The 12,322-nt window shown below is 39.4% G+C and overlaps 1 protein-coding gene across 5 annotated transcripts in view; it reads right to left on the bottom strand.

Annotated features, from left to right (window-relative positions):
• Positions 1-10,321, bottom strand: part of ESRP2 (epithelial splicing regulatory protein 2) — a 61,154-nt gene extending 50,833 nt beyond the window's left edge. For 4 of the 5 annotated variants that reach the window (XM_073307561.1, XM_073307563.1, XM_073307564.1 and 1 more), the window contains exons 1-3: positions 10,216-10,321; positions 9,872-10,024; positions 8,841-8,969 (exon numbers count right to left, since the gene is read on the bottom strand). In XM_073307561.1, coding sequence (XP_073163662.1) covers positions 8,841-8,969; positions 9,872-10,006 — 264 coding nt within the window. In that variant the 5' untranslated portion in view covers positions 10,007-10,024; positions 10,216-10,321. The remainder of the gene's footprint in view (positions 1-8,840; positions 8,970-9,871; positions 10,025-10,215) is intronic. The other variant, XM_073307562.1, reaches the window with a different exon arrangement.
• Between the last annotated feature and the right edge of the window lie 2,001 nt (positions 10,322-12,322).

The following is a 12,322-nucleotide window of genomic DNA, read 5'->3' as shown; positions in this document are numbered from 1 at the left end:
AAATTTCTGTGCAGTGTTATTAGAGTCAGAGTTTAAGAACAGAAGAGACAATCAGATCATCTAGTCTCACCTCCTGTATATCATAGGCTGCCGCCACCAACCCCACCCACACCCTACTAAACCCAGCAACTTATTGCTGCTCTCTGTACCTGAAATGGCAGACTTGATAAAATAGATAGAGGAAATCACTAAAGTTTGGAATCTTTGAATGGAAGGAGTTTGTCCGTGAGACACACCAATATCCATGTAATTACAGGCATGCAATAGAGAGAGAATTAGAGGTTTCATTTCTATAAAGGGAGTTTTTTAGCTTAAAAAAGAAAACGAAAGATATGGGCCAAAGGATCAAAATTAGTCTTTGAAAAATAAATGGAGTTATACCTAGACTAAACATACGAAGTATTAAGTGTAATAGTTTTGCATAAAGCAAGCATTATGAGGGCAGTTACTCTAAAACCAGACTCCAATTAGCCTTTTTATAGCTCTCTCCATAATACTGCCTTGCTACCTCTGCCAATAGCCAGAGTCAGCATCTGTGCTTTTCTCTTAGACTGACTATTTAACCTAGATGTGCCACAACATGTTGAGTAAGGTGTTGTCTTCATTTAGTTAGCTACCCAATGTTCACATGCATGAGGCTTAGAAACACTTAAAAAGTTCTGAGTAGAGCAACATGCAGCAGTGAGAGCTGTGCAATCCTCTGGACAGCTGCCACAAGAGCCAGATTGTTGGATCCTAGGAGAGTGGTGAAAAACAGAAGCTCTAGAACAGGGGTCGGCAACCTATGGCACACGTGCCAAAGACAGCATGTGAGCCGATTTTTAATGGCACGCTGCTGCCTGCCGGGTCCCAGCCACAGGCCTTACTCAGCCCGCTACCGAACCCAGGCCAGTTATGAATGGAATTTTCAAAAGCATTTAAGGGGGTATTTAGGCAATAGCATGATGACTCATTACTGTATAACTACCTACAATGAGGTAAAGGAAGTAAATCAAATAATCCCTTAGGATCCTGTGCTCCTCACCCAGGAGTCATTTATCGTATTTTATTTTTAAAGGAAGTAAAAATTGCCTCAAGTTCTGCCTGACACATATGAGCATGTCAGACTACATTGGTGACATATGCCAGTGAAAAGCTACTTGGCTTCCAAGCACATCAATCTATCCCAGAGGTGGCCAATCTGTGGCTCTGGAGCCACATGAGGCTCTTCAGAAGTTAATATGCGGCTCCTTGTGTAGGCACCGACTCCGGGGCTGGAGCTACAGACGCCAACTTTCCAATGTGCTGGGGGGTGCTCACTGCTCAACCCCTGGCTCTGCCACAGGCCCTGCCCCCACTCCACCCCTTCCTGCCCCCTCCACTGAGCCTGCCATGCCCTTGCTCCTCCACCTCCCACCCAGAGCCTCCTACATGCCACAAAACAGCTGATGGTGAGGCACTGATTGGCACGGCTGCTGTTGGGGTGGGAGGCACTGGGAGCAGGGGGGAGCTAATCGGGGGATGCTGACATATTACTGTGGCACTTTGGCAATGTACATTGGTAAATTCTGGCTCCTTCTCAGGCTCAGGTTGGCCACCCCGATCTATCCCATGTGAAGATATGAATTGTTTGGGTGACTATACAGGTTGTTGCAATGGTTTGCTATTTTATAGCTACTACTCCACCCCAATCTGATAAGAGGCTTAAGTTACTGTTTAACTTTACCAGAAGTAGGCAGCAGCAGCAGATAGGCGAGAATGTCCAAATTCTCCTTCCCCGTATTAAAATGAACACTCACCTACAGTGACTAATATGGTCCAGTGGTTAAGGAATGACAGCACTAGTAGCCAGCACTACTGAGCGTTATTCCCTTGTCTGCACATCACTCATGATGCAGCCCAAAGAAAGTGATATAAGCTACCCAGTTCTCAATTTACTCAGGTGTAAAATGGATCTAAATATACTTCTTGGGGATATACAAGGCTTAATATTTGTTCAGCACTGAATCGCTCAGATGAAAATATTATGATTTTTAGTCTCACAAAAAATATTACTGTGCCCCAAGCTCTGTGGAGTATAAACCTTGCCAAGACTGCACCCTGATATGTGACACAATGGTGCTTTCGAAGAAGCCATCTTAGGTATGAGCTGTCATCTGGCCTAGCTGACTGTAAAGCAGAAAGTGTTCCAAATGCGACCTGTAGGGACTTGGACAGCATAGAGGATTAGCAATGGGAAAAAAGAAAAAACCATCAGACTCCACCTACAGCATCAAAAACAGAATCACAGCTAGATTTGGGGAAGCTATGTTTTAACCATCCATCTCCACGGCTAATAATAGGAAATCCCATTATATAAACAAGTGCCTGGAACCAGGCAAAAAGCATAAAGATCTAATTTTTAGCATTGGAGATTTTGTTGGCTACAATTTCAGGGAGTCAATCTAAGGATAAGTTTTTGCTGCAGAGTTAACTTGAGTTATTTACACTGGTTTTATTTCTATTGAGTTAGCCTCGCTCGAGTGATAGCAGCCACACTGCAAAGTAACACTTAAGTTGCTGTGTCCACACTGACACTTCACTTGTGTGTGGCACTAAAACTTCTGGGAGCATATTCCATGGTTCTTGGAATGCAGTAAGATGAGTAGCTCTATGAATTGTTTCCCAGTGAACCCTGGGAGAACTTGTCTGTCCTTTCTTGGCATGTGGGGGGATTGTGGGAAGGCACCGGAGGACTAGCAGCACTTGAGGTGGAGCTAAAGGTAATGCTCACTCATGTTAACTTTGCAATGAGGACAAGCCTGGAGGGGCTTCGATTTACAGTTGCTCCAAAGAGCTAACGTGCCCACATTCAGTAGTACTATTCTGCAATTTTAATAATAGAATATGCTTCATATATAGGCAAAGACCTGAGATGGGGACTCCACCATATTGTTTTTCCTATGCTTTGTCAGAACTAAGGCTGAAGAACAATCACATAATTGCAGAGTAGTTAAACACTGCTGCTATTTTCCTTCAACCATACCAATTGCTCTTTAAAAAAAAAAATGTAAGTGTAGGCATTAGATTTTGTCAACACTGCTGATACCATTTTGGCATGAAGACTAGGAGCATGAGTGCTAGATAAGCCTGGAGGAAAAGACAACCCACAACAATGTCTCTGTTTGGATTTTATCAGTATTGACACTAGCAAGCATTCAAGAGTCAGATCCCCAAAAATCAAGAGATTTGCCAATATAAGTAGTTTGGAGTTCTTTTTATTTGCCTTCTGGCCTCTGAGGCTTTACAGTAAAAATCAGTTCATGTTTTCAGGTTTTTCCCTCTGTGAACATGTGGATTAGAAAAACTAATTTCTTAAAAACAAAAGCTTTAACACAGATACCAAATATCACCAGATGCATCATAAAAATCACAAGAATTGAAAACAATGAAATGGGAACAGTCTTTACCACCGCACTATGGAGAAAAGGTGCAGAACAAGTTTCCCTTTCAGTTTAGTTCCAGCTGGTTAATCAGGCTGCAGGAATCCACTGGTTCTACCACCCCTTGTCCTTAAAAGGCTCAACCAACTAGTTTGTTTCCCACTGACTTGGTTGATATTTGGTGAAATATACCAACCGTGTGATTCGATTGCTTAATCAACAAGAATTTAAAAATCAAATATGCATGTGTAAAAGAAGCAATTTGTTTTCATGGCCATTTAGTATTGTCTTAGTATAAGCAAAGCCTTTAGTATTTTCAACTTCTGCTCAATATAAGAGAAAAAGAAATTGGCATGTTGCTTGATTCCAAGTTCTTTAGGCCATAGAAGACAAAGTAAATTTGTCCTTGGTCTATTTGCTGCAATACATAATATGATGAAAGGCCAGCCAGTTTAGGACAGTCCAGCAGGCAAGTATTTGAGTTCAACTAAAAGGTGATTTCATATCGTTCCATAACTGAATCTTGGATGAACATTTTCAAACAGAGAGTCACGCACACAACTCCCGCTGAAAACTCAGGCTTTAGGACTACTGCTCAAAGGAAATCAGTAACTGGGAATGAAAACCACCCAACGTCTTCATATCACAGGCATTTCTCCACCATAATTACTAATTTTTCTTCATCTTTTTCCTCTCTCAGCATGACAAGCAATAAGGATTAAGCAAGGTGAATCAAGTCGATTTAGGTCATGCCTTGGGTGGGGTGTGGAGGAGTTAAGATATTTGCAGTGTCGCCAGTTCTCACAATAGCTGTTTTTCCTCAAAGCCCCAGCTGCTGGAATCAGGACACTGCATGAGAATCTCAGCTTTCATTTAAAAGCAAAAGTAGACATCTAGTCCTCCTGGTTGCAAAGAAAAGCTTGAAAACATGAAGTAAGTGCACCTCGAAGGCTCAGAAACCAGAAAGGAAATAAAATTATTCCAAAATGTATTATTTAAAGAAAGTGTGATGATTCGTAAGCCACTCATGATTTGTTTGCGCGGGGGGGGGGGGGGCATCCAATTCATGAATTTTGAACTTTTGGAGGTTGGAAATATGGCATGAGAATGACTGGAAGAAAACAAAGTCCACAGCTGGCCATACTTTCCTTTTAATGTCTAGACCAGGTACTTAGGATGCTTTCCTCTTTGTAAGAGAGCTACAGCTATTTTTTAACCTGATTATATTTCAAAATGTACTTGATGGGACATTTATTTATAGGCAATGACTGCTTTAAACACTTACAACACTGGATCTAGTGCATATAATTAGTGATCAGAAGTATTGTGCGAAGAGTTCCAATCTGTTTGGTCTTTTGAGATGTTCAATTTCACTATACCATATGGCTGCCTAAAACAGTAACTACTTTAGGTCAGACTGTCCAATATGATTCGAGTATGGAAGATAGAAATTCCTACAGTGCAAGACATTTTTAGTTAAAAATAAAATCAGTCTGATTTTATGTGGCCTGGAAATTAATCTCTATATGCCCTCAACTTACTGAGATATTTATTATTTTAGAAGAGTTTGAGACTTGATACTAAACTTGCATTGAATATGAAAGGAAACTCTGAAGCTAGGACAATGAATCCGAACCAGAAAGGAGCAGATCACAGGCTTTCCAAGATTGTAAGGATGTCACACTTGAAAGTTATGTCTTGGAATCATTTCCATTTTGAATTCACTGAATACACAAAGCAAAGTGACTAAAAGGGTGTAAAGCAAAGTGACTAAAGGGTTTAGGAATCCCGAACAGATTTTCCTCCACTAAGACAAAAAGATACTTGCACACACAATGCTACTGTGCATCATAGAATGCAATCTACCCCTTGGGTCTACAGGCACTGGAGTTTGTTACTACAAGCAAGGACAAATAAGTTAGAGAGACACAGTGTAAATTGATCATATCATGCACATTAAAAATATTCGTTATTTGAAAATTCCCTTTGATCTTCAAATACCGTTTTTAAAATAATAAAACAAAACTTTGTAGAATAATATGACTAGTTTATTCATGACCATACAAATACAAAGTTTTCCCTGCACTACCACCACAACAGTTAAGTGTATATTAAAAAAAAGCCCAATTTTGATTTAAAGACATCTCCTTATATTATTAAAGCCTAGCCCTTTAGTAATATATAACTTGACCCACAACACATACTTTTAATGGACCATGTGCCAATGCTGGCAGGAGAACTGCTGTCCGTTGTTTGAATTCTGCCAGAACAACAACAAAAATAATCCTTTCAGGCTCAATGACAAAGCTCAGCCACCTGCAATTCACCCGTTTTTCTCCATGCCTGAAGCAAGGCTGAAAGTTACAATATACAATGTATTTGTGTTTGGAAATTCTCTCTCTCCATTATAGGTAGAGATTGGGAATCCAAGGCAAGAACAGTGTATAATTAACAAGCACGGACACTCTTGATTACATGGCTGAGATTTGTGCAAAGGGAAAATTAAGTGTAAGACACTTAAATTTACCTTTAGCTTTTCAGAATGGAGTTATGTATACGAAAAGCACTATATAAAATCTCAAACTATGAAGAGACATTGCAGTGTAAGATTTTTTTTTCCTGAAGCTACAGTCTCTCTGTAGGCTTTGTATGCTGGAAAAGTATAACTGGAAAAACAGTATTATTTCAGTCACAATCCAAAAAGCAAGATTTCTATTTTAAATATATTGCTAATACAAGTTGTATAGTCACCCATGCATCTAATTCAAAATCAAATGTGCTTTTTAAAATGTGGGTGAATAAATGTGCAGTACTATTATATTGTATTGTATTTCTGTAAGCAGGGCATTTGGGATCTGGTCCAAAGAAGTGGAGTATACCCATTGAAGCCAGTAGGAGTTGAGGGCACTCAAATGAGGCTCATTCATAGTGCAAGCTTCCCTTTCCCAATGCTGCCAATGTTCCTGACTAGAAACAGCAGCGCTGGGCTACTGTTTCTCAGCAATAAATGCCTGTCATTATAAGTTGGGGTGGGGGACTTCAGAGGGACCAGATGAAGGCAACTAGCTTTGTGATCTCACCCTCCCTTTGCAGAGTTTGCAGTAGTGTCTCCAGAAGGGAATAACGTTTAGTAGACTGATCAATTGCACTATCAGGTTCTCTACAACGTGCCCTCAAATCTAGGTATAACTTGTTTTTTTAAAATAACCACTTTGCCTAATTGCACTTTTAGATTATTTTGATTAGCAGAATGCGCTTTTAAATTTTTTTAAAATCTGCATTCATTAACAATACAATAGAACCTCGATTTTACAAACACCAATCTTATGAACATCTAGTTACACAAACCATTTTTCTTGATAGGGGTTGGAAAAACAAAAACGTTGATGAAGAGCAAGTTGATATCCTTTCACATTCCGATGCCTTGAACACACTGAAAAAAAATCACTTCCCAGTGGTTTGAAAGACAAAAAAAAAGCAATGCAGTGCACCCGACTGCAATTTATGCACCATACTTACTATAATTTTGAGATGTTCAGTTTAATGAACTACTCAATCCCCAATTATTCCAGGCAATAAGAGTTCTACCTTACCTGAAGGCGTCAAGTAATTTGTAAGAACCTAATAGAACACGCAGGGATCGTCTCCTATAATTGTGGACTATAGATTCTACTTTTGCTACCATAGTACATGACTATCTCAAAAACATGAATTAATATATCCTCACAACACATATCTGAAGTCATCGTACTGTCATTCTCTTTTTACAGGTGGAGCAATTGAGGCACTGAAATTAAGTGAAGTGCTTAAAGTCATACAGGAAGACAGTGACAGAACCAGCAGTTGCACACCAATGCTTTAATCACAAAAACATTCTTCCTCAATTGCCAAGATATGCCACCCAAATGAAAAAAAATATTTTGCAAGAGAGTCTCTTCCACACCCATACACAAAAGCTAATATTTCTCTTTATATGCTGGAGTAGACCCACCTACAGCGCAGTTTATGGGAGTAAGATACAATCTCTCATAAAAGTATCAAGTATAATTAAAGTGTGTACTATAAAGGTAAACAGGGTGTACTTTGCTAAGCTGTTCCAGATGCCTTTAGTGCAAGATCTGGGACAAGCTCAAACCTGCAGCTTTACATTTTCTCAGAGTTATTTTGAAGCTACACAAATCACTTTACACTCCCAGCTGGACTCTTGTGAAACTTGTGTAACATAGAAAAAAAAAAAAAACAAAACAGTGTAATCCACATTTAATTTTGAAAAATAAATGATGTTGAATGCACAAAGGTTGTGTATTTATATTTAAGAAATTATTTAGTCCAGGTACAGTGAATTGTTAACCATTCAGCATCAAGTCAGGTTAGTTCCTATTCTGCCAAGTTATGCGTGTGTCACCAGAAGTTACAACATGAACCTGTCCTACTGCCTAAGCAAGTTTCTCTTTCAAAACACACCCACAATGATTCAAGCAAGGTGTGGAAAGACAGTTTTCATATACAGTACTCCACAAAAATGCACTATTGTATTTTTCCAGTCAAGTTCAGTTTACTAAGCAATCACATTTTAAAGAGACAAAAAAGCCATGGTGTATATATGACACACACACTAAAAATTAAAGTAACTAGCCTCCTCTTTAAACTGTAAGGATCATAAGAATTTTCAGGTTATCATATTGTCTGAAATTAAGGTGATGCAGAATGTTTCAAGGAGCAAAATGCAACAATAGAAGAAACAAGCTTACAGACAGAAGGCAGGGATTTTGTATTATGCATTTGGACATCCAAACTCAACTTCTACCTCACTATAATTAAGCACTTCCTTATCCATTAATTTAAGATCATTCAGTTCAACTTTCTAGAGAAGTCATGCACACTGCCTGTGTGGTATTTTACAGAAATTATAATTTGGTATGTGCAACTAATTACTTTTAAGAGTGAATTGTTTTTCTTCACAACGCAAGAAAGACAAGGTCTTATATTAGCACTGATAAGCTGATGAATCTGTATCTTTAGTATAATAGTATTTCTTTGATCAAACTTCTCTGAAAATTTTTTGTTAAGTACCCTAATAATTTCTGACTTGTTAATTATCCTGCTACACCAAGCCTTGAAGAAGAGAACTTTAGGGTAAAAGTTGTACATGGACCTATTCGAATAAATCAAAAGCATAGGCCAAAACTGTCAGAACAAGGACACCGACTCAAAAGTTTTGCCACAATTTACTTGAGCTCTTCCCATTTTTCTCCAAGAACCCAATTTCACATAGCTCAAGAGCTGTCTGTGGGGTATACCTTGACTTAGGTATGGCTGGTTTTGAAACAGTTTGCTAGTGATTTCAAATTGAAAGGCAAAACCAAGTGTATTTGCTTTATTGCATCAGTTCAATCCTGTTCCCAGAGTTAACCCTTAAATGCCCTTGCTGGTCCTCACCTGTTGGAGAACTCGGTCCAAAGGCTCAGCTTTGCTCAGTCCCTCTGGTGTTAAGCCACTCACTTCTCGACACTGGTCACTTAGCTCCAAACTGTCTGCTTTCACCAGGGATTTGTGCAATGTCCCTACCTGAAAACATGTTAAGTGGGGGAGAAAAGTGAGGAGCAATGGAATGAGTTCGTTATTACAATGCATTCAATTGCTTAGCAGAAATGTCAGAAAGGTCCGTATCACTTTCCAAAAAACGTATTTGTCTATTTCACAAATCAAAGCCCTCCCTAACTTCCCTCCTGCCCCAGGAGAGGAGACTCCCAACACTGGGTACTTGCTATGGGTTCTTACGCATTCATAGGGAGAACATGTTTTCCACTCAGCGTTGGTTCGTTCAGTAGTTGTTAGATTTTTGGTGGGAAGATCATATAGCTTTACACAATTTGAAGACTCTGCTCAACCAAATTGACAAGTGTGTGTGTGTGTAGGGGTTAAAAAACAAAACTTTACATCTAGCAGCCTGAGACTCATCTACATTACAGTAATTAAAAATAAAAAATTACCTTTAGAATGGCTTAAAATAAGGTACATATTTTAAAAAATAGCTTGATCGTAAGAAAAACGAACAAAAACAAGGCCATTCAGGATCTGTTTTCCTTGTGGAGATAGTTTCCATTAAAGCATGCACGTTTGGTGTCCCAAGCGTGCATGCGGGGAGACGGAAAGAGGATTGGAAGTCTCCAAAAATGAGGAGAAATCTAACATGAAAAGAACCAACGTTTAAAGAAAAATAAAATAAAAATAGCCTAATTTAAAAAAATCTTGGGGGGGCGGAGAATAAGAAAAGGCAAAAGGTCTTTGTAGACTTAACCTCCCCCCTCCCTTTTGGTGCATTTGTGAAATGAACAAACAGCCCCAGCTGAGGTGGATAAGTGATACTGACCATAATGCCTGCACCCGGCCAGCTCAGGGCTGGGGGGCTGCTTCGCTTGCAGCGTACGCACATAACACAACCTCGTATCAAGACTTTGAAGCCATACCTTCTTGCTGTGTAGATCCACAACTTGCCACACCAAGAGAATTAGTTCCCTCTCATCCGAACCCAGTTTAGCCCCATATGCACCAGCTGTTGCCCCAAACAACACCACCAAAGAGTCACTGTGCGAAGCCGTCATGACCACAGGGGGAAACAACTACAATCAAAAGCACAGGTCAAAAAAAAAAAAAAAAAAGACAAACGAAAATAAAATAAATCCCACAGAGACTCACCCCTTCTTCCAAGTGATCAAAGGGGAAATAAGAGGACAAGGAGTAATAATATCAAGAGAAGAGAGCGCGCTATTGGGGAAGGGGGGCTGAGACAAAAATGGAGAAAACTTCTTACAGCTCTACCTGTTCCCAATGATCTCCTTCTCCCCGGGTCTGATTGGGAGGTGAAATTAACAAGCTGTGGGTTTCTCTCCCTCTGACATCATGGCAGCAACCCAGCCTGGGCTTGGGCTTTTTTTTTTTTTTTTTTTCTTCCTCCTCTCCTAAGTTACCTGCCCTTGATTCGGACCATGTGACTGAAGTCAATCTCCCAAAGAGACAAAGCCATTGGGTCTTTGGAAAAGGTGTAGGAGGGACGTGAGGAGAATCAACGCCTGGCTGACCCTGCCTGATTGGTTTTTCAGAGAGATCAGAGGAAAACTCCCATTCTCTATTTAATTCTGCCTCCAGGAAGTGCCTTTACCTGCCTGCTTTCAGTTTTACAGGATTCCTTTATCAGCAACCAGGGAGTGGATGCAACATACAGCTGAATGTTAAAGCACCAGGAGGCCTCTGGTTTGTTCACTCAGTTCTAAAGGTGTTTGGCTATGCAATTTGGTTGGTTTAAGTTTGTCTAGAGATCTTTTTCACTTGGACTGAATCTACTATGTAGAAGTCTTAAATATTTATTAATATAGCTGCTTTAACATGGTATGCTGTTTGATCTCTGAAGCATTTCCTTCAACTTAAATCTAGATTTTTTTTTTCAATCAGTGTACCAGTGGGTGTGTATTCAAATCTCCAGGGACAGCTAACAAAAATAAATACAAATTTCATACTGTAATATTATAAGGGAAAGATGTTTAATGGGTGCAACACTGTAGCCAGGAAATATCGTACATTTAGGCCCTGATCTTAAGTATTGTTCCACAAAGGGTGAACCCAATGTAGTCAACAGAATTCTGTCTTGACATATGGGTATGCATGGAACAACTTGATATATGCTTGAAATGTAAGGCACTCTGGAAATCTTTTAAGTTATTGCCACAGTGTACTGAGCAGTTCTGTAGCTGTTACTTGCAGCCTGATTACAATCGTTAAGTTTTTCTTCTCTGTGTAGCCATATGTAGCAACTTCTTTTCTTTTCTGCTTTACCAAAAATGAACTGGAAAAAAATTCTTTTTAAACTGAGGGAAACACACCAAAAATGAGAATTGAGGAAATTTACCACTGTAAGTAGTTCCATTAACTGTGTCTACTCTGACTAAAATTGGATGCACAATTCGCTACCAGTAGTAGCAGCTGGGGAATTTGTAGTGTGGAAGACTCAGATGACTTTAGCATCCTGTTGTCTAACCATGCTCTAGTTTTAAAATAATAAGCAAACCCTTATATCTCTGTTTAGCAACATCTTCAGCTATTGCTACCGCTGCTGGAAATGGGCTCATGGTGAATTGTGTCTAATTGGACATTAGGAAAAACCTCCTAACTGTCAGGGCGGTTAAGCACTGGAATAAATTGCCCAGGGAGGTTGTGGAATCTCCATCATTGGAGATTTTTAAGAGCAGGTTAGACAAGCACCTGTCAGGGATGGTCTAGATAATACTTAGTCCGGTCATGAGTGCAGGGGATTGGACTAGATAACCTCTCAATGGCCATTCTAGTCCTAAAATTCTGGGGTTCTATGATCATTTTTGTAGTGCAAAGATTGCCCTTTAGTTCAATAGGACTACTCAAGGTGTTTTCAATTAGAAACTATATTTGCCCTCTGATAAAAGTCAATGGGTGCCAGATAACTTTTATTTAATGGACAGTTGTGTAGGTATAATGATAACTGATCTCTTTCATTATGGGAAACGGCATAGTTGTACATTTATTTACGGTTGTCTGATTGTTAAAGTATAGAGACAATTGAACTTTTAAAAATCTAAACCAATCTATAATATTTTTTTAGGCTTTAAGTGACTTAGAAACATCCTACAAACACTTAAGCTTGTACTTAACTTCATCATGGGTCATTAACTTTACTCCCATTGATTAAAATTGAAGTTAAACACCCGCTTAAGTGTTTGCAGGATTGGGGCCTATGGATATAATTTAGTTTGTAAATATTTACACAGTAAAAGCCAGGCAGAGAAATCTCACAATGCACAGGAGTAACTCCTTGGAATTACAAAATACCTCAGTTAGAGCAAGTAGCTGACTGCCTTTCAGCCTCTGCCATGGCTGCTTCTGCTAATCAA

This window comes from Lepidochelys kempii, chromosome 12 (genome assembly GCF_965140285.1).
Source record: "Lepidochelys kempii isolate rLepKem1 chromosome 12, rLepKem1.hap1, whole genome shotgun sequence".
NCBI lineage: Eukaryota > Metazoa > Chordata > Testudines > Cheloniidae > Lepidochelys > Lepidochelys kempii.
Note: the sequence above shows the minus strand (reverse complement) of the source record. Positions and strands in the feature narration are given on the sequence as shown.